This window comes from Spodoptera frugiperda, chromosome 13 (assembly GCF_023101765.2).
Source record: "Spodoptera frugiperda isolate SF20-4 chromosome 13, AGI-APGP_CSIRO_Sfru_2.0, whole genome shotgun sequence".
NCBI classification, from domain to species: Eukaryota; Metazoa; Arthropoda; class Insecta; order Lepidoptera; family Noctuidae; genus Spodoptera; species Spodoptera frugiperda.
The window spans coordinates 859,148-882,604 of NC_064224.1; the positions used below are offsets into that span (position 1 = coordinate 859,148).

General features: G+C 37.9%; 2 protein-coding genes across 3 annotated transcripts in view; one reads left to right on the plus strand and one right to left on the minus strand.

Moving 5' to 3' along the window:
* Positions 1-23,457, plus strand: part of LOC126911326 (uncharacterized) — a 502,576-nt gene that overhangs the window by 303,852 nt on the left and 175,267 nt on the right. The window lies entirely within an intron of this gene.
* On the minus strand, positions 5,156-21,962 carry LOC118270751 (uncharacterized). Its single transcript, XM_035586514.2, has 7 exons — positions 21,797-21,962; positions 19,354-19,471; positions 15,940-16,010; positions 15,322-15,397; positions 7,653-7,799; positions 7,017-7,176; positions 5,156-6,376 (listed from the first exon to the last, which is right to left on the minus strand). Exons 1-7 carry the CDS (start codon positions 21,890-21,892, stop codon positions 6,238-6,240), a joined length of 807 nt encoding a protein of 268 aa, XP_035442407.1. The 5' UTR covers positions 21,893-21,962; the 3' UTR covers positions 5,156-6,237.

The following is a 23,457-nucleotide window of genomic DNA, read 5'->3' on the forward strand; positions in this document are numbered from 1 at the left end:
TAATAGGAATAGTTTTGTATATAGCTCGTTATTGTCAAGGGAAAATACACCGAAAGAACCAGTTCTGTAAATATTGCTTTATTAAAATCCCATTCCTAAGATCAATTAAGCCAATGAGGCCACCTCGGCTCTTGTGCCTTACACCACATCACCGCTCATGTCCGTCGCGCCAGTACCAATTTGCATGCAATCAACCAATGGTAGGATATTGTACCTGTACTATTAGATTATTAAACGCTTTCCCTTTTACCTGAGTTCTAACGGCCAGTCTCAATAACAGTCTCGGTAGATTTAGCTGCCAGAGAAGGAATTTTAACACCTTTTGTGTGGAATCCCGTTGGTCGTTGCAAGCAAGATATTTTGGGTGGAACAAAGTATTTTCCATTCGAAGCTACACTTTGGACCGAGCACCTAGCTTCACTGACAGACAGACTGACGGACAATTTAATTTGACGTTTCAAAAGTGCCTGATTTAGGATTAAAAATGCTTTGACTTTGATGTTCAAATGACTTGACATAATACTTTTTGTAGTATTGCAAAAAATGTTGATGCCTAATTTAGGATTAATTGAAATAAATGCTTTGACTTTGACATTATAGGGTGTTTCGGTATTCCTAAAAATGTTGTTGATATAATGTAGTTGCTGCATCGTTACGCCTTTTATCCTCGAAGAGGTAATCACATTACTGCACGTAATGCCACTTTACAATGTCTACTTTTCATCATTTGTGTTACAAAAGTCCCATTAGCACTTGAGCCTATTGTTAATACTGGACACAATTTCAGACACCGTGCTACTACTAAAATAAATTTTCGAAAAGCTAGAGAAGAAAAATGGAATCTGTAATTGATTAAAATAAATGACTAGGCTTTTAGGCCCACCTCATTACATGGGATTTAATAAGATCCCGTACCAAAAAGTGTGTATCACACTCTCTTTTAGGGATTTATTACTAGGGAATTCTCTAAAAAAAGTTTAAACACGTTATTGGAGACTGCAAAAAGATAAGCTACGTTTATATTATAACATAGCTTATCATTATTATAACAATGTTTATATTTTAATTATTATGTTATCGGCTTTCTCACGTAACTGTTTGACGAGGAACTCGACTAGTTAGTCAGTAGCAGCGCAACAATCGCCGCGTCGTGTGTCGCGGAATGCTGCTCATGAACATGAGCCTCTAGCACGGCTTGAAACTAGTCGAGTACCTCGTCAAACAGTAACGTGAGTAAGGCGACAATATAATAATAAATTCAGTACGTCTCACGAAAGTTTTAATAAAATGTTTATATTATAACATAGCTTGTTCTGTATAAAAACATAATAATTAAAACAAGTAATCTTTGACTGCCTCGTTGGCCGAGTGGTTGCAAGTGCGACTGCCGGGCAACGGGTCTCGGGTTCGATTTCCGGGTCGGGGGACGTACCTACCTATTACTGGGCTTTTTTCGGTTTTTCGAAAATTTCTCAGTGGTAGCACGGAGTCTGGAAATGTGCCCGGTATATGGAAATAGGCTCACCACCTATTACATGTGACTTACAACATAAATTGTGAAATGTGGGTGTAGATGGGCATTTTGTGCCATAATATGCACCTCTGCCTACCCCTTCGGGGATTAAGGGCGTGAAGTTACTTACTTACTTACTTAGTCATCTTTGTCTGTATGTTTATAGGTTGTTGAGACTGACCGATAGCAGTGAAGTCTGCGTACTAGAGGCCACAGGTTACACTATAAAATTTGAAGAGCAATCGGTATGGAGAGCTGTAGTTAGCAGTTCCGTTAGGTGGTTCGCCGGTTACAATGGAATGCTTTAGTTACCCAAACCAGGTTCCGTAGAAGTGTGGTTTGGTTTAGTTCGGTTTACTTTTGTGGTATTGCGGTTGATTGAGACTTGCAATTAAAGCTGTGGGGTTAGATTTTGTGGTAGGATTATAGTTCCATTGAGGGTTTTTGGGATTGATGTGACAAAAGGTTTCTAGTTATTTATTTTCTTTGCTCTTTCTCTTAACATCAAAGGTTACTATCGGCCGTGCACTCACATAGTATTTTTCAGACTTTTTTATGGGGGGAAAATCATCTAATGCCTTCTTCCGCCTTGGACAGGGCGAGAGGGTATGTCAGACTCTTACTGACTAAAAACCACCCAAATCCTACTCCTGCTTTTCAAACCGGAGCCCCGGTAAGCCCACTAGGTAGTCCGCAGCTCCGAAAGTCTTTTTCAGACTTAGGAGAAGGTTATAGAAGTATTACCTGACTTAAAAGTAATGGAAGGGGTTAAAAAATAGAAAGTCGGTTCCCCTTTTTTAAAAAATACGTTATATTTCTTATCCCCAACAATACATAACAACAAAGAATACAGAAAAACGCGTACTTCGCCTGAAAAACAAACTCCCCATTCAAGAAAGTCTATAAAAAAGTTGTTATTTTCTTATTTCTATGCAAATATTCCTGAAGTCTGATCGGTCACTTGAGAATTACTTTTTTAGAAAACTTTACTGACACCAAAACTTTTTCTTTCTACGTAAATGATTTTGAAATGGGTTTAAAGTGAATTGGCTTTTGAATTATTATTTTTTTCACAATTTAGGTACGTAGGTACACGCATAATTGTGTAATTAATTTTGATTTACATATTATTTATTTCTTTATTTAAGATCTTTATGCACAGATATATAATAGAATGAGGCTTTACTTTCTCAGCACCGCCCTACCGCCCGCAATTAAAAGCTAATGCAGCAGAGGTGCAACATAAAAACACACACATAACATGCAATATACCACTCGACATATGTTTCGCTCCTCCACGGAGCATCCTCAGGAGGTGTTGATTCGGCGGCTCTCGCAGCTCGAATCAACTGCTGTTCAAAGTCAAAGTCAAAGTCAAAGCATTTATTTCAATTAATCCTAAATAAGGCACTTTTGAAACGTCAAATTGAATTGTCCGTCAGTCTGTCTGTCAGTGAAGCTAGGCGCTCGTTCCAAAGTGTAGCTTCGAATGGAGAAGAACGAGCAAGAAACTCCATCGTTACTCTTTTAAAAAGAAGTTTTTTACAATTTCTCTGATACACTATTTATCTATTGTATATATATGTAGGAACAATGTAACTACAATACGTCAAAACTAACGGGACAATAAAACCAATTTGTAAAGAAAATAAAATAGCGGGTTATTTCAAACATAGTGCCCACATATGTACACTTACAATTTTGAAATAATGCTTCTATACAAATAATAATAATATATAATTTAATCTTTCACATAAAAAAATATATATCTGCTTGATGCCACAGGATCCCTAGACTGCATTGGAATAAATTAATACTTTAAGTTAACGTGTAACTAGTGATCGTATTTGAGCATTGTCTAGTGTGAGCGAGTGTCCAGTGGAGCCGGACCAACATGCTGCCACGCATTTTTATCCTCAATATAATCTGACAGTTTATAATATGCCTGTTTACACAGTTCACGCTTTATACAAGATTTAAATTTTTTCTCGTTCAGATTCAGTATGGTAGTTGGTAGTTTATTATAACATTTAACACAAAAACCCATGAAGGATTTCTGCACTTTGGACAATCGGAATTGCGGTATAGCCAACTTATTTTTACCTCTCGTATTAAAATTGTGTCTGTCGCTTCTTTTTTCAAACAATTGTTGATTTTTTCTTACGTACATAATATTTTCGTAAATGAATTGAGAAGGCACTGTAAGAATATTTATAGTTTTAAAAAGTTCTCTCAAAGATTCACGACGGGGCAAGTTATATATTGCTCGAATAGCTCGCTTTTGCAAAATAAAAATTGATTCTACATCCGCGGCCCGACCCCACAGCAAAATGCCGTAAGACATTATGCTGTGGAAATAGCTAAAATAAACAAGCCTTGCTGTATTTACATCCGTTAGCTGCCTAATTTGTCTGACTGCATAAGCAGCGGAGCTTAGTCTCCCCGAAAGTGCTTTTATGTGGGGCCCCCATTGTAATCTGTCATCTAGTGTGATACCCAAAAATATAGTCTCCTTAACAAATTCCAACTTTTGTCCGTTCAAAGCAACATAACATTCGTTATTTTGTACGTTTGGCAAGCAAAATTTAATACATTTGGTTTTTTTCTCATTAAGCGCCAAGTTATTAATAGTAAACCAATTATAGACTTGAAGAATGGAGCTGTTTACGTCGTCAAAATTATTCATACGTCGATGAAGCATGCCAAAGAGTAATCTATTTAAAATATCAAATAATAGAATTTATTAGAATTAAAAAAACAAAATCGTACAAAAACATATTTATTAAACCTTATAATTATTTACAAACCACAAAATGATATTAAACTAATTACAAAAATAAGTAAAAAATACAAAATGTAAACAATTACCTACCTAATTTATTAAATAATGCATAATTATTCAAAAATTATCGCGATCGCGGAATGCTGCTATGAGCCTCTAGCATAGCTCGAAACTAGTCGAGATCCTCTTCAAACAGTTACTTGAGTAAGCCGATAACATAATCATTAATTTACAAGAATATATTTAGTAATAAAATAATGTTGCTCCTATTTTTATATGTTTAAATATTATTTCATATTGTATTTTGTACAGTAGTATTTAAAAATGTATTTTCAGAGAATTTATACTAATATTTTAAACTGAAGAGTTTGTTTGTTAGTTTGAACGCGCTAATCTCCGGAACTATTGGTCCGAATTGAATTACTCTTTTTGTGTTGAGTGGTACATTTATCGAGGAAGGCTATAGGTTATAAAACATCACGTTACAACCAATAAGAGTCAAGCAAAGCGGGTAAAACCACGCGGAAGTAGCTAGTATATTAAATAAATGTATGGCTAATAACGTAGAAGAATAGAAACTCTCTAATACTGACCAGCAGTTACATCAGAATGGTAGTTGACGTCGATGACTTGGCCTGCAGGGTCCCGTTCTAAAAGGTACTCCCTAGTCCTGATGAGAACTACGTTGGCTATGAAACAGAGACAGGCACCGAGCAGTAACCTGGAAAAGAAAACAGAATTTTTAAGAGATTGTGAGGTATTTATGTATTAACTTGTTGATAAATCTTCTTTATTCTGATTTTTTAAAGAATATTATAATCGTTTTCTATCTATTGCAGACTTTTTTGTGTTTCGTGAGAATGTTTTTTTTTTAAGAGGGGTAAATCATCCAATCACTTCTCCCCTTTTGAGGGAGACGAGAGGAAGTGTCAGACTATTACTAACTAAAAACCACCCCGTTCCTTCTCCTGCTTTTCGAGCCGGAGCCCCGGTAAACCCGCTAGGTTGTCCGAAGCTTCGTGAGAATGTTGGAATGTTGAAATTGCTCAATTGAACTCAATATTTTATTTTATAGAAATAAATACAATCTTTATTTCTCTTGGCAATACTTTGTTCGACTTTATTTCTTTTGGCAGGCTTTCACCTATCCTATCCATCAGAAAACCCACCATTTTGATTTGTTCCGTGGAATATTTGTGAAATGCTTCTGGGAGATAAAACGGACTATTGGACTCATATACGGTCTTAAAACTAAAAAAAACCTCACAATACTCTTAAAAATTCTGTTTTTTCGGTGTCCCAGGCAAATAAACCGATATTAGTGTCTAAGAATAAAATTTTGATATAAAAATATTTTATCTTGCTTTACTATGAACGAAATCGAAACGAGAGCGCGTTTAGCGCGATGATTGGCCACCGCGAATTAACTAACGAATCAGAGCGCTAAACGCGCTCCTGTTGAATTCTCGCTAAACGTATAACAAACTCGTACTAAGCTCTCTGGACGCATTGAGACGATTTTCTCCGAGGTGTGAAATAAAACAAAGTTCTATTTTTACTCATTTCAATTTGTGTACACTACACTTGAAAACACGATTCAATAGACACCAACTGTATAACTGTCAAACCGTGTCTTCATATAACAGAAAATTAAAAATCTATTTAGTCCGTCAGTTAGTTAATGAAAAAATATTAGACACGTATTTTTTATTTTGTCATATAAGATAACAATACTTAGATAACACGTATCAATGTTTAGCACTAGGAGCAAATACAATAGGTCATTACTACGTATAAAATGTACGAAGAAGTGACGTCACACGACATTTCAAATCAATATATTATTATCTTCGAAAGTATTTGTTTCCGCTAGAAAATAAAAAATACGTGTTTAATATTTTAAAACAATCTACAAGACAAAAATTAATCATCTACCCTATTTCTAGTACAAGAATATTGTTCCATCAGAATGTTCTTGAACGTCTATAACTGGCGGAGGTGGGTCTCGTTCTAAGAGGTACGCTCTTGTCTGGATGAGAGCTACGTTAGCTATGAAACAGAGACAGGCACCTATTAATAACCTGAAAAACAAAAAAAAACTTAAGATTTTTTACAAAACACTAAACGTGAACATTCTAGTATTTTCTTGTGCAGCGTGGGTGCACCAACCAATCAGAGCGCCGAACGCTCTCTCGTTAAATGTAAAACATTTGTACTAAGAGCTCTGACCGTGAAACCCGTTGAATGCAAGTGTAATAAATTACACATTGTATTTATTTCTCCAATAAAAATATTGAGTTGAATTGAGTAATTACAAAATTCTAACAAAACACTGTTAACTGTTCTTTTTAAATTGAAAGACGTTGCCCCATACTTGGTTTTTTCCTGTATCGTGGGTGCGTTTACAAACATTCAGTTCCACATACACATAAAACCCAGACCCGAAACAACAATCTGTGGATCACACAAAGAATTATTCCGGGCGCTACCCGGTACATAGCAGCCGGTTGCCCAGCCACCGCACCAACCGTGCAGTCAGTCCGTGAATAAAGAAGATTTACTGCCATAGGTACTCAGAGACATTTAATGATTACTTAAACTATTCCTTAGTAACGATTTTGTTCCAAAAACAATTGCTTAGGGCTGGGTTAAGTACCCATTAAATGACTCTGAGTACGGCGGTTAATAACTTTGTATGCACTAAACATAGAATATACTAACCAATAAGAGTACCCAAGACCTGGTCCTGGTTCGAATAGTCCCAAAGCGACGAATGATATAGCGAGGTGCTCATTGAGTCCTGACATCAGCCAATAGATGCCGAACATTAGCATCACTGTCACTCCCAGTAAGGCAGCCGCTACATTGGTCCAAAGGCATCCTAGAAGAGAAGATTTATAAGCATACAGAAGTGAAGTTTATAAGCAAAAAGATCATAAATTATAGAGTTGAATTGATGTTCAAGGTCATTTTAAACAAAGTAAAAGACTCGGTGGAATTAGTACCACGACTTTCTAAGGAGACTCGGGTTCGACTCCCGGGTCGGTCGAAATATTACTGGGTTTTTTTCGGTTTTTCGAAAATTTCTCATTAGTAACTAGGAGTCTACAAATGTGGCCGGTATATGGCAATAGGCTCACCACCTATTTATTACATGGGACTTACAACATAAATTGTGAAAAGTGGGTGTATATTGTACAGTGGCATTACGTACCACAATGTGCACATCTGCCTACCAGATGACTTGCAATGACCTTGATGACTTAAAGCGACATATATGGCAACTGTAATATGCAGATCCAAGCAATCTTCAGGGGGTCGTAGCCTCAAAGTTTACCAGTTTCACAGTACACTTACCAGGTAATCCAAACACAGGTTCTGTGGGATTTTTAGTAGCATTCAAGATGGCCAGACCAGCCGCTATCACGCCCAATAACAGCTCGAGAGCAAGCACAGTTATCAGGATCACGTAGAACGCAAATGAGATCACCGGTGGAGTAGCCACTGTGGACATAAATATACATCATATATTATTGCCTGTAAAACTATAACTATTGTATGACAAGATCACGGATTCAAGTCCGTGGAAATCAAGCTAAGTATTTTAATAATAAAAATATACATCTTGTATAAGGGAATCATGCATAGGCCTGAATGGGCCGGCTCGACCGGAGTTATATCACGGCCTCACAGAAATCCGACGTGAAACAACGTTTATGTTGTGTTTCGTCATTTATTTATTTATTTATTTATTTATTTAATTCAAAAGTTACAACGGTAGACAACCAATTAAAGCAACTTACATACATAACTAAAACATAATGAAACAGGAATTAACAGCATTCATGAGTTCGCCTCGCAGTACTTCAGGCACTCCGACAAAATCTCCTTCCATCCATCCACGAACAGATCATTTGTTGGATTTGCATCCAAGAGACCATTGAGCGCGGCCAGAGTGCGAGGAATCGGTGACTTAGCACGTGCGACGGTACGACATGAAGGCACGGCAAATAGTCGGTGCTTTTTACCTCGGCAGTAGTTATCCGGGACGTATAAGCGCGATAATGCCTCCAGTAGATCTGGTGCGTCAATATATCCACGAAGCGTTTTACAGGCTACTGCAAGTTGGTTTCTTGCTCTCCTTACCTCTAGCGAATTGTATCCTAGGCAGCCTAACAAAAATTTTGTCGGATAGAGGTAAGGATAGTACCCGTGCAGTCGCTTGTACAAGTTCCTAAGGAAAGCTTTTTGGACTTTCTCCAAGACGAGGGCATACGTAGTTTCGTGTGGGTTCCACACACACGAGCTGGTTTCCAACTTGCTACGAACCAGAGCATTAAATATAACCTTAATGGCATGGACGGTGCGGAAATCACGACAGTTACGCAAAACAAAACCTAACCTTTGGAAGGATTGCTTCGCTACCGTGGCTATATGGTCATGAAAAGTAAGTTTTTGGTCGAATGTGACTCCCAGGTCTTTCATGTTTGTTGACTTCGTAATGCTGTTATTATTTAAATTATATTCGAAGTCAACTGGGTTCCGCTTTCGACCAAATGTCATGACATAGCATTTGGATGAATTAAACTCCATCTTATTATCTAAACTCCACTTGTATACTGCATCAATATCTTGCTGCAGTGCCATGCTATCACGTTCAGAGTTTATTTCCAAGTAAAGTTTCAGGTCATCCGCATACAACAGGCATTTTGCATGTTGTAGAATTGCGGGAAGATCATTGACCATGATAAGGAACAACAAAGGCCCCAATATCGAGCCCTGGCTTACACCAGAACGTGTATGATAGGTACCTGATACATACATACCCAGCTTGACAAACTGTTGTCGATCGCGAAGGTAGTCAGCAAAGAAACGTAGGAGAGATGGTGAAAACCCTATTTTACTAAGCTTCTCTAGCAGCGTGTCATTATTTATTCTATCGAACGCCTTCCGGAAGTCGAAGTAAAGTACGTCTACCTGACGTCCGCGGTCCAAACTTGATGAGATGTAATCCACTAAAGTCAGAAGATTTGTATCGACTGACCTCTTGCTTCTAAAACCGTGCTGCTCGTTACAGAGATACTTATTTACGTGCTGATAAACAATTTTATGAAGGATAATCTCGAAGACCTTTGCTGGGGTCGACAGGATTGCTATAGGGCGATATTCTTCAACAGAGCTCCTGTTTTGGGTTTTAGGAATAGGAGTAACTCTGGAAACTTTCCATTCAGTTGGATATGTACCAGTCTGTAAGGCTAAATTGAAGATATGGCGCAAAGGATCAATGAAAATGTTTCTTAGGTCTTTAACTATGAAGGGGGGAACGTTATCGCCCAACTAACATTAAGCGCTAATATAAGAGTTATAACAGCTATATAAAGGAGCTAAACAGATCCTAAGGTCATCAATAAGTGCTATCACATAGGAGTTATAGCGAGCTATAACTCTATTATACCCCTGGATTGGGCACAAGTTCTTATAGCCTTAGGTTCCACAGTGGCGATATAGTGGAGTTACAGAATGAATTTAAGAGCTATAGTAGAGCAATTGTGGAGGTTCAGTAGCGCTAACTGAGACTTAAAGCGCTGTAAGAGTAGTATTTAAGTGACTAGTGACTCCTCAAGCGGTATGGTAGAGCTACATGCTGCTTTGAGCGCTATAAAGGGAGCAAATGTATGAATATAAACTCCGTAAGTGGCATAGTAGATCTATGATGTACCTTACTTACTGTTTGAGCGGTTAGAGGGTGGCAATAAGGTAAATTGTATCACCTTGAGTTGCAGTATAGATCTACAATAAGAAATTTTAGCGTCTAATTTACTTTTTTTCATAGCCGGCTAATGCGGTATGTTTTATTTTATAACGTTGCAATATGTTAAATGAATGAAGATTTATCAAACAACCATAACACATTTTGTGTTTACGAAAATAAATGGCGGAGTTGGGTGTATTATTTTAAATCGTTGTTAGTGGAAGCTGAAGCGGAATTTTCATTGCGAAGGTAAGTTTACTGTGAATATGTGTATATATTATTGGCAAATAATTGAAGCGCCCACTCTTTGTTGTGTATTTATCTAATAAAATGTTTTGCTTCACATGGAGAAAAACATTTTTTTACTAAATATGTAACAAAACTTTGCCTATTGACTTGTGTCGGGACCCTGGTATTAGAACGCTAGAAAAATAAATATCTTCATTGTATTAAGTTTTCGTTTCGTACGTTTTACGGTTTTTACTTAACTTCATTAGGTATCTAAAAATGGTGGCCGCATGAATTTGGGGATCCGTAGTTATTTTCCAAAAACCCTACCTAGCCTACGGATGACTAGTACACGTATCTCATAGCTGAACGAGTGCTAAATTGTTTTTTATCGTTTGATTTGCCAAATTAAAAAGATTTGTGATTTGAATACATATATACCATAAAATATTTTATTAAAATATTTTTTGGTGTTTGTAAAAGAGTTCGAGGATCTTTTGGTAGAATCATGCCAAATCTGTCATTTAAGATTAACAGCAAATCTTTCATAGCAGTTTGTGTAATATTTTTCTCAATGGACCATGCCCTCAATTTTTCACTAAAATGAAGATTCTTAATATATTCACTCGGATCATCCTCATCATCACTACTCAATGAGTAATAACATCGGTCCTCTTCAGAAACATCAAAACTTGCAGTTGCGATATCACTTCCATTACATGCGGAACCTTCATCTTCAAGTAAGTTCCCCACTTGACCGCGTGTAGTGACACTTCCATTCTCATTCAGGTTATCTGGCGATAAGTTTGCATTTGCAACGTTGTAGTTTAAAATATTACGATAATCTTTCAAAATTTTCCGTCTATTTCCACCGGTTCTACTTTGAATTTTCCAAGTTTTAAAACGCTTTTGAGAGGAACTATGTTGCGACGCCATTTTACGTTCGTCACGTGACCAATTAGAGGTACTAAAGTGGTAACGAACTCAATAATTCAACCTTAAGTAATATAGAAGCTATATTTGACACTACAAGTTCTATAATAGGGAGAAATATCGCTACTATTCAGCCCTAAATCATACAAGGGAGTTTTGTATCACTTTAGGAGTTTGGTGTTGTAAAAGATTTAATGAACACCATTGTAGAGCTAGTAGCGTTAAATGCTCCTTTTGTGCAACTATCAGCGCTCCGAAAGAGTTTGTGGTAGCTTGCTTAGAACTTTAGAAGTTAATAGTAAATGTTAATTTCTTATATAGATCTTATAGTCGTAAAATTCGCTCAAAGCTATAACACAGAAGCTTTGGTCTGTATTGTAGGGATAATAATCGCTGCTCTACGCGTTTAACCTCCATATATTGCTCTTATAAACCTGCTTTGTTACTATAAGCGTTATATTTTATTACTAACACTCTTTTGGCGCCTGAATCTATAATTGCAGCTACTATTCTACCTTCATAACACTTTAGGTTCTAAAGTAAGCTCTATTTGCAGCCATAATGTTTGTTGGGCGGGACCGACAGAACTATGGACTTTAAGTTTATTTATTCCCTTAATAATGTCTGTACGGCGCAAGGGGGGTATATTTATATAATTACTACTATTGGAATGGTCTGATGTTACTGCAAGATCGGCATTGAGGCGCGGACTGTCAGGCAGAAACACAGTTGAAAAAAATTCAGCAAAAGCTTCTGCCGCCTTAGTACCAGAAAAAGTTTGGCCCCTGTATGCGACTTTCGGCTCAAACCCACCTTTAGACCGCAGGCAAGAAATATGGGACCAAAATTGACGAGGATTGTGTTTAATCTTGTTTTCTAGATTTGTCATGTATAAGGAATACGCCTCTGAAATTCTAGTTTTGAGACTTGATCTGAGATTAGAAAATTTTAAATACATTGTATGAGATTTAGTTAGTTTCCAATTACTATGGAATTTCAATTTGGCCCTGATATCCTGTATTATATCTCTGGTAAACCATATGGGATAACGCCTATTTGCCGACCTGCCTCTTCGCTTTTTAGGCACGCACATGTCGAAAAGGTCATAAATAACATTGTAAAACTTGAGAGTAGCCTCTCTTACATCCCTAGTTAGCAACACATCATCCCAAATATTCGGTTTAGAGAATAATAAATACAAATGCTCGAAATCACATTTGCTGAAATTCCAATCCTTAAGACTGTCTAAATTACTAGGTTCAATTGATTCCGAACAATTACCTGAAGATACTCTTACCTCAATGTTTAATGCAGGATGGTATGTATCAAGCGGTACTATACCCTCAGTTTCAGTAACGACTATGTCCTGTGCGCCAATGCTCTCCCGAACCAAAACAACATCTAACATTCCTCCATGCATATTCTTCACAACATTCCTCTCATTCAGACCACAAAATGATAAAAAGTAACAATAATAATTCTTAATACTTAACGATACACTATTCAAATTTAAATCTCCTAGAATTATAACAAAACCTTTTAAAGTGTTTATAAACTCTTCCACTTTACAAAACCATCTCATGTACTCATCATCACTGGCACTAGGTTTAATATAAACGACACATACGTGAACAGAACGCCCGCACCAAGTAAAGTCCGCCCACAAGTCCTCGCCACTCTCCGTTTCGAGATCACGGCGACGGCACAGCACGATGGGTGCACGCGCAGCGAGCATCACTCCGCCACACGGAGTTCCACGGTCACGTCGCATCACACTCCAATCACTTATTGAAAGCTCCCCATCTTCGATAGAGGCATCGAGAAAGCTTTCTGTTACGGCAACTAAATTGTGCTCCAGCTGTGCCAAGTTTGTCCTCCAGGTCGATAATTTGGTTTTGAGGCCACGGACATTTTGATACAGCACCTCAATGTTTTTATAATTGTTGTGTGGCAGTTTAGGCACGAAATGTCTGGAGTATCGGTTGTATCGGTTGAACCCCTGTAGACACTTTATGGTTTCTGGTACGTTTCGAGTTGTAATAGTTATAATTAATCCATGGTTTTATTCTGGCGTTAACCGGCCAAACATCCACGGAGAAGCACTTTTCATAATGCATAACAGGTACACCTATCTTGAATGATTTGTAACTTCCCCGGGTCCGCAGTTCATTGACCGTGCATGTACCAGTAGGGCACAATAGCTGAAGGTAGTCGCGAATCTCGTCAGCGCTCGACTCCATATTCCACAGGTGCAAGTATTTACGCGGTTCAGCTGCTCTTAAGGTAGTGATATTGGGCCCAGCGATACCACATAGTGATGTAGATTGCCGGATTTTGTTTTTCTTAACTTCCGTCCAGTTTTGGTCGTCAGAAGAAACGTCGTGGATGCGTCTATCGGCATCGGCAACTATGGGGTCATAGGCAGCAGCGGGGTCATTAAAAGAGGTGGAGGGGTGGTCGTCGGCAGATGACTTTTGAATATTGACAGTAGGAGTGTGGTAGCTGGTTTTAGTTAAAATGGAAGTGGAATTGTGTGTTTTTAAGTTGGCTTTCTTGGATTTGAGCTTTTTATTCTTCTTGTTCTTGGATCGTTGCGTGGTCCTTATTGCTCCAAGAGTATCTGCTGGCGGGGGTGTAGATTTGAGCTGATATTGCTGTTGAGTGGGAATGATGACACTAGAGTGGCCGTCAGCAACGTGGAGTGGTTTTTGCTGGTCAACAATAACTGAACATGAATTGTTTTGCTTTAATTGAGCATTAAGGAGGTCAATTTGAGAAGAATAACCAGTCAGCTTATTTTCGTAGTTAGTAATAATAGCCACAGCTTTACTAAGTTGTTCTTTGAGTAGTTCCATCTCAAGCCGTAATTTGCTCATCTCGAATGTAAGTTCTTGATATTCTACTTGGTTTTGGGCGCTTTGAATCTCATTAACTTTTTTCCTGAACGTAATATTCATATCGGAATCTTGAGTTAAAGCAATGCTGTCATCTTTGACACATTCCGGGCAGATCCAAGCGGTTAAATGTTCTTTGGTTACAACGGTTTGGCCTGAGCATTGTATGTGATATTTAAGTTTACATTTGTCGAGTGAGCAGCTAAGAGATTCCTCCCCGTCAACAATTAAGCATCGGCAATTGGCGCAATTTATATTTGTTACTTGAGAATTGTTAGAAAGATTCACACTCGTAATACTGGGCGAAGGGTAGCTTAGATGATTGTTTGAGAGACTTATAGACCGAGATGATCGAACTGGCGTATTAGTATTATCAATTTTTGGTAGCTTAAGCATGCATTCAGGACATTTCCAATTATCTCGATATTCAGTAATCAGTCTATTTTTATTTATGTTAGCACATATAAGATCATATAATTTGAAGCAGGTGCAACATTGTATGTTGTCTTCGCTCTCTAAGGCACTCAGACACCCCGCGCAGATATTTGTTGACATCGTTATAAAGCAACGGACACCTCACAGCAAAATTAAAAAATTGGCAAAATGTAAATAAAGCGATTGAAGCAGCGTGCACAGCGCAATGCGTTTAGTCGTATAGTAAACATGCAGCGATGAAAGCGCTTAATAGTTATACAGTGTCCACGCAAAGACGTTCACGGAAAGAACTAAGCGCCGTGCATATCGCGTCGCTTACGCGTTTACACCAAATCACTTCACAGCTCACCAAACACTTGTCTATTTTGAAATTTAGTTTTTGTTTATTGTTAATTATGTTATTAAATGGATAAATTAGCACTTGTTATTTCAACTGTATGTCTATTTCACTTTTAACAATAGATATTGCACAAAATTCACTTTTGAAAAGTACTTTAAACTAAGTTATTGATTATTGTTTGGCGAGCGAACGATAACGGACCGTTCACCATTAAATCTCCGTCGAACATATGATTGAGGTAACCAGATGCCCAATAACCCAATCTTCAAATACCCCAAAAGACCAATAACGTACTTGGAATACCTCTGGTGTTTCGGTTGTCCATGTATGGTGGCGATTACTTACCATCAGGTGACCCATCAGCCCTTTTACCGTCTTATACAATGAAAAAAATGATAGTTTTTGTGTAGGTTGGGAGTCTCGGTTTTATGTAAAAATACATACTTGGGTTGCTGGTGTCAACCTCAGTGGGTCCGACGCAGCTGGCTGTGGGTCGATAGCCATTGGCCAAAGCTCGTACCTGGAACCATGTAACGTTTTGTTAATAACTAACTATTCCCGTGCGGTTTCACCCGCTTCTATTGAAACAAACAAATAAATTATTCAGCTTTATATTATGTATTTTAGTACCTTTAAATAAAACTGAAGAGATTGTTTGTTTGTTTAAACGCGCTAATCTCCAGAAATAGGTAAAATTAGTTCTCAATGAAAAAAAGTTGTAAGTATTTTTTTTTTTGGAAATTTTGCCTCACACCTATTTTCCCATGTGTCGTGTGTGCGTCTACAAATACCGAGACCCGATACAACAACTATAGGATATTTCAAATCGATAAACCTTCGAAAGTATTTGTTTCCGTAAGAAATACGTATCGAATATTTTAAAATAATCTACAAAACGGATATTAAAATAAAAAATTCTCATCTTCATACATTAAATAAAATGATGACGTATGTGACCTATGTAGGTGCAGTGTAGATGACGTAATCCTAAGTTAATGAACACAAGTTCCATTTTCCTGTGACTACGTACATAGTTAAGTAATTAAGGATTAAGTTTAGTACCTCCAATGTTCTGGTTTCACGGTCAGGCTTGCAGCTCACTGCGCATGCATTCACATCAGCTACACATGTCACTGGAAGGATAAAAAATATACAATTTAATAACCAATAGACATTAAACATTCAAAAATCCTACTAATGATCTTGGTGGTAGAGTTGACAACTGTGACTGAAAAGGTAATAATTTTCAATAAACTACGTTTAAAAAACCGACTTCAACCTCCTTTTATGTGTAACAAACACTTTTCTGAAAACCACATCAAAATCAGTTTAACCAATTGCGAGATCATAATGATAATGTGAACCTGATTAAAAAAAAGTAACCTATATAGTTTCTTGCTCGTTTTTCTCCATAGGAATCTGCACTTTGGAACGAGCAAATAGCTTCACTAGAAGAAAGCAGACATTTTAATTTTTTATGTCATAATATTTGCTTAGTCTTTCAAAAGTGCCTTCCCGGTCTATTTGTAATAAATAATTTTGACTTTAACAAACATACATACATACAGATCAAACTGAGAGAATTGCAGATTTGGGGATTGAGGACATTAAAGAGGGGAGGAATTATGTCATTGGCAATTTAAATGCTTACAAACAAGCTACTTCGCCGAACCACCTCAGCGTTTACCTCGCCAAATCACCCCACCTCGCCATTTCACCTAATTGTTCCCGTTTTCATTGTAAATTTACCAAAATGGTGTTATAAAGTTTTAAATTGGTAAGACAGGCGAAGATGAATTTATCTAATATTGCAAACAAAAACTGTATTGTTGTAGTTTAAATTGTTCTATGCTGTTGGGCCATGAAAACAGCGGAGTAATTGCTTTTTACCTATATATATTAACTTATAGTAAGGGAGAGTACTAAACGGATTTGGTTATCTGAGTAAAGGATTATTTGGATCTTTAAATCTAACTTTTATTTATGACGCATTAAATTTTTTTTTAAATAGTGCTACCTCAATATAATGTTTTGTCGTAATAGAGTTGTGTTCAACTGTGAAGCATATTTCATTATAGTACGTGCGGAACTATTTGGTCGCTCCTTAGGTGGCGAACAGGTGCAGTTGGCTTACTCCTTGCAATGCATATGAGATTAGACAATGATGACAAATCTTGAGATATTGTGAATAATAATTGTTCAATTATATTGAAATCAAAGACAAATGAACAACGAACAACTAGTTTTGCGCGCACTATAAATTAAAGTTGCATATACACAAAGCGACCATCTGAGAAAACGCATAATAACTAACTAAGTATTAAGAAATAAAGAATCCTTTATTAAATTTTCCAGGCCGGCCAAGCTTTAGTTTCCTGCTTAACAGCTGTGCTGGCAAAAAGCCCAATGTTAATTTATAGTGAGACGTTTCCTGCCTAATAACCCAAAATGCCGTGGGGGCTTGGAGGTTTAAGACGCCCGCTTCTCATGCATGAGGACGCGGCTTCGAAACCTAGCAATGGTACTTGCCATTGCTGACAGTGTGACATTGATACTTACCAATGTTACTTTTTATATACTTATAGTTATATTTACTTTCTAAGATTATTAAATACCAAGGAAAACATCGTGCAAAAACCTTAGCTTACAATTTCCTTAGTTTGAAATTACCAACCCGCATTGATCAAGCGTGGTAATTAAAGATCAAACCTACTTCATGTGAGAAGAGACTTTGGTGGACATTTGGTCAGCAGTGGATTCTCCTTTTCTTAGGGAAGTTAACTCCAATTTCCTAAATGATAAATGATATTTTTTTGCAAGTTGGTTATAAGATAACACTTTTACACTCCAATCTTTGAAATAACTAGATGAAGCCGGCATACTAAATGTTGGCTAAACGCTTGTTAACCACACCTGGGATCAACAAAAATTTCCAAAAAACGCTAACTGTATGGCCCCAAAAAAGCCGACACTCCTCCTAACAAAAGTTATTAGTTTCGCGAGATTAAATTTGAAAATGTATTGTTAGGAACAACGTGAATTTTGATCAAAATGATTTATTAATAGCACTCTGAACTTGACCTCTTCGAGTCTGGTGAAGGTATTTTGTTGTTAGCCCTTTTCAAATTTCAAGGTACGTTTTATATTAGATCGGGATGAGAATGGGACGTGTTCGGGCTTCGGTGGGTTTTGTTGCATGAAAAGTGTTAAAATATATGAATTATCTGTGTTTGAGAGTCTTGTGACTGATATAATGACTATGAAGAACAGAATAATTTTCTTTTTATTTACACCTAGTCTTATATCTTGTTTGCTTGTTTGTTTGAACGCAATAATCGGGTCCCATTTGAAATATTTAAGTGTTGGATAGTTTATCGAGGAAGGTTATAAGTTAACATCACGCTACGCACTAGATACATTAATAAGTGTTGCGCAGAGTAAATGAAACCGGGTGAAAGTAGCTAACCTAATATTACGATAGATATTAACTTATACCTAATTATAACCAAACTCGATTCCCAAAAGAACTACTTACTTTGATATGAGTTACTTACTCATATCAATCATTCAATTATTACAAAAACAATTCAATTTTTCCTTTTAAATTACATAATGACATAGTCATTTTAATATCAATACAAAAAGTGGTTTCCTATGAAAATTTCGTAAATACAATTTCGTGGTAAATTAAATTCACGGTACACCGACAATGATGCATTGACCTGACCTAATTAAAGTATAAATCATTCCTTATTAATACCATAAATCAACAGAATGTTGGACAACAAACTGTTTTATTAAAAGGCCTCAAAAATGTTCATGAAGCCTACATTTTTATAATGAAGATAATTTTCGAGACTTTTTTTTATAAGCAACTAGCTCCTGGAAGCTTCGCCACGATTTATTTGGATTACAAGTCCTATTACCCAAACCAGCTCATATGTGTATACCAAATTTCATCAAAATCCGTTCAGTAGTTTCAGCGTGATTGACGGATAAACGTCAAAACAATAAAATTTTCGATGATTTGGACATGTAGACAGAAAGGATCGATGAAAGCAGATTTGCGAAAGATTCGAAGAATAAGGCGGATATGAATAGGAGAGCCGGTAGAGAGCGCCGTAGACGGATATTTAAAGATCAGATTGGCAATATATTAAAGAAGGACCAAATTAACTCTTAACCGACGAGCATGCATGAAAAGACTGATGACTGTTGATGAAGCGAAAGAAGTACATATGTAAGATTCGTAGCAATTGGCGCTCCATTGTCTCTGCCTACCCCCATGGGAGACAGGCGTGAGGTTAGGTTACTCAAGTACTCAGTGACCCTCTTGTTTTCAGGGAAGGAGTGTGTGGTTTTAGTCGGTAAGAGTCCGACATAACCTGCTGTCTAACGTACATCATAAGACAAAAGGTATCCATGAGGATTTCCACACGATAAAAAAGGCGTGAGGTTATGTATGTATGTACTTACTATACAGTTGATTCCAGTTAGGTGTAGCTAATTCTCGTAATGTCAACTCTCCTCCAAATAAGCCATATCTAATTGTGCTCGCTGCTTGCTGACCCGTCACCGTCAATGTTGACACCACCTGGAAAATATAATGTTAAATATTCAATAAATTATTGAATTTCATAAATGATATAAGATTTTAAAGATATCCTACCTATACAACATACATACATCACACCTCAGCAGCCTTGTATAAGTGGTCACTGCTGATCAAAGGCCTCTTCTCACACAGAAAGGATTATTGCTCATAATCACCACCCTTACTCAATGCGGGTTGGCAAATTCAAACTTATGATCAGAAATTATAAGCCTAGGTTTCCTCACGATGTTTTCCTTCACCGTTTGTCAGTGGTGTTTAGCTTTCAGTAAAAAAATAGTTAAGGGCCTTTGAAGGAAACGAGTGTTGTGGTTTTAACTGCTACATGACAAATAGATAGGATGAAAATAATAATACATTTGTTTAAAAAAATCAAATCAATTTTATTTGCTGCTGCCTACTGGTGCATTATACTTTTTTTTGAGGGGGAAAAATCATCCAATGACTTCTACCGCCTTGGGCGAGGCGAGAGGCAGTGTCACTTACACTAACTAAAAACCACCCCGTTCCTACTCCTGCTTTTCTAGCCGGATCCTCGGTAAACCCGCTATGTAGTCCGCAACTCGGTACATTATACTTAGATAATACAATATTTTTGGGATCCTCACATATCACCAGGTCAGGCATGCAAATATTTAATGTCATAAATGATGAATTAACATTTGTCGAAATGCAGCGAAATTTAACGAAAATAAAGATTATGACACTTCTCGGCTTAGCTTAATACGAGATTACAGAAATAACTGTGTCGAACTTCAGATATGAATTTTATTGAAAATTCAATAAAAGTGTATTTATTATAATACCTAATCTCTGTCTGACGATATTTATTGGTATTGCTTATTTCGATAAGTGAATTGCATGCCTACTTTTTCCTCCTTACCTTGCACAGTTTTGTTAATGTAATGTGGCGTGTGGCTTATAGTCTATTATTTAATGTTTATCAATTCTAACAATTACCTAATATTATCTAACAGGTAGCTACTCGTAAATTAAGATTATTTATTTTTTATCTTCTTTTATAGTAGGTACCTACACATAGTGAAGAGGATCTTTTCGCCACACATAAACCACCTATAGATTGGTAATTTACAAATCGAATAAGGGACCGCACAATTTACATAGACCGGGCAGCACCGCTTCCCAATAACCCTGAATTTTTTTTTGCAAGCTTCATAATTATATCGAAGTTGCCTCCTAAGCATGTAGGTAGGAGGTCTCTTTTGTAGGTAGAGAAGACTTAAGACTACTTATGAGCCTATCTTTATTCAACTCTTGCGACATTAACAGGGAGACCAATTCACACCCTTTCCCAATCCAGGATTCCCCAACAACCCTTAAATTTCTAACCGACAACGCATTTGTAACGCCTGTGGTGTTTAGGGTGTCATGTGCAGCGGTGATTGCTTACCATCAGGTGATCCGTCTGTTCATTTACCGGGTTATACCATTAAAAAGGCCTATTTTACTCTGCCGTCTACTCACACGACTTGTTCTTTCTGCCAGGTGTGTAGATTTCACAGACAATCTTTTATCTTTTTAGGGATCTACTTAGTATAAAAATAATTCATTAATCGTTCACTGACGCGATCAACCGGATTTCAATACGTTGAATCACCAAATACATGCTGACTGTCATGTAGGTTTCTATAGATAGTGATTGATCACTATGTATTGTAAAGTTTTGGTGATTTTTATATCACATCATAATTATAGGGTATAAGTACAAACTGAATCACAACATGTTTAGTGAGCCTAATACTCAAACACCACTAAATTTTAAGACGCTTTCAAGAGTAGTTCTGTTTCTTCAAATTCTTTATAAACGACAGAGATAGAAAGATATTTAAGTTCAACTTAAAAATTAGTAGCGTTTTAGTATTCGACTGCAAAGAAAACTAAAATTTTGAGATGACTTTAGTTTTGCAAATAAATTAAAAGTAACACTATATATCTACAGTGAGTAATGAACAACCACAAAAGCGTCCTTCGGTACGGAAGTACAGAGTCTGGAATTGTGCCCAGTATATGGCAATAGGCTCACCCCTTATTACATGGGACTTAAAATACAAATTGTGAAAAGTGGGTGTACATTGTATGGCGACATTACGTGCCGTAATGTGCACCTCTGCCTACCCCTTCAGGGATAAAAGGCGTGACGTTAAATAGATTAATCCCATAAAACTTCTTGGTAGGTATTAGATACTGTTAGTTACCTAACCTTTCTTACATTTTTGGCAATGATCAAACTGTTATGAAGCACACAACTAAATGAAATACATAACAAAAGTATGTTATACTACTCACCCAACTATCACTAGCCAATGAAACAACAATTAGCAAGACACTTAAAACACTAATCACAAATGCACCAAAAATATAACCTCGTCGCGTTACAGCCATTGTGGACAAAATACAGACGAAACTAAAGAATTGCCTCGCGATATTTCTATCGGCAATTATCAGCGATAATGTGCAGCTAATCTCAAGATAATGGGGTGAATATTTTATCATGAGTCAGCTTTGCGTTTGTGGTTTTGATAGGGGAATCGGTATTCCGATAGTTGATCTTTTTTTTTAATCGCTGTAAGGAACAGCTGCTTAAGGTAAGCGTCCACAGGCCCGTATCGTACGCATCGTACGCATTCCATATGGCGTTATCAGTACGCATCGCATGTAGGCATTGCTGATGATGCGGTGCGTACGATGCGGATCAGTGGACGTAGTTGTACGAGTTTCTATATAAGAAAAAGTAACATCCGTTGCGTGTGGTGCGTGCAATGCGAGCCTGTGGACGCGTTACTTTTAAGGACTTGACTTACTTGACTTAAGGTCCTATGACCCCTAGATGGGGCAGAGGGCGTCGACAGAGGTCCTCCATCTCGATCGGTCTTGAGCTTCCCGCTTCACCTCGCTCCACGTCAAGCCGATGCCCGCCGCTTCCGCCACTACAGTACGTCGCCAGGTTTGCCGAGGACGGCCACGCTTCCTTTTCCCCTGGGGATTCCACTCTAATGCTTGTTTAGGAATGTGGTCGGGGCCTCTTCGGAGAGTATGGCCAATCCATCCCCACTTGCGGCGTTTTATTTGGCGATCGATAGGACTTTCGTGGCATTTCTCCAACAGGTCTAAGTTGGAGATGGTCTCGGGCCAGTAAATACCGAGAATGCGACGCAAACATCGGCTAACGAAGACCTGGATTTGGCGGGAGATATCCTTTGTTACCTTCCACGTCTCGCACCCGTATAGCAGCACCGATTTGACGTTGGACCCGAAGATCTTAAACTTGATCCTTCGGGTCAGTTTTCGGGACTGCCAGACCGGTCTCAACTGCGCGAAAGTTGCTCGAGCTTTGGCGATCCGTGAGGCGATGTCCTCCTCACTTCCTCCAGTTTCCGACACGACGCTCCCGAGGTATGTGAATTTGTGGACGCGCTCCACTGCCTCTGTGCCAATCAGCAACGGTGAATTATTCTTCACGCCAGATCTTATTTCTTTGGTCTTCCGGGTATTAATTTTGAGCCCTGTTTCTGCTGCCTCCTGTCGCAAATCGTCCAACTTAGCTTGCATGTCGGCATGGGTGTGACTCAGCAGGCAAAGATCGTCGGCATAGTCCAGGTCTTCTAATGTGTTGGACAGTCCCCATTCTATCCCGCGGCGCCGTTTATCTGTGATGCGAAGCATAATTCCGTCCAGGACGACCAGAAAAAGCAGAGGTGACAGAAGGCAGCCTTGGCGGACACCTGCGTGCACCGCTATGTCTTCCGAAATAAGACCGTTGTGAGTTACTCTACAGGAGTACTTTCTGTAGATACTTTCCAACAGGCGGACAATCTTCGGTGGCACTCCAATTTCCAGTAGACGAGACCAGATGCTTGGCCACTTCAACGTATCAAAGGCTTTTTCGAAGTCAACAAATGTGAGGTAAATCTCTCTCTGCCATTCTGATGCCTGTTCCAATATGATAC

What these genes read in the sequence shown, in the direction of transcription:
- LOC118270751 (XM_035586514.2), bottom strand. Translation starts at nt 21,892, where the DNA reads ATGGCTGTAACGCGACGAGGTTATATTTTTGGTGCATTTGTGATTAGT. An exon ending in GGTTGACACCAGCAACCCAA is followed by an intron (nt 7,800 to 15,321) that starts GTATGTATTTTT and finishes TTATGTCCACAG; the next exon opens with TGGCTACTCCACCGGTGATC. An exon ending in ACCTGTGTTTGGATTACCTG is followed by an intron (nt 7,177 to 7,652) that starts GTAAGTGTACTG and finishes CTTCTCTTCTAG; the next exon opens with GATGCCTTTGGACCAATGTA.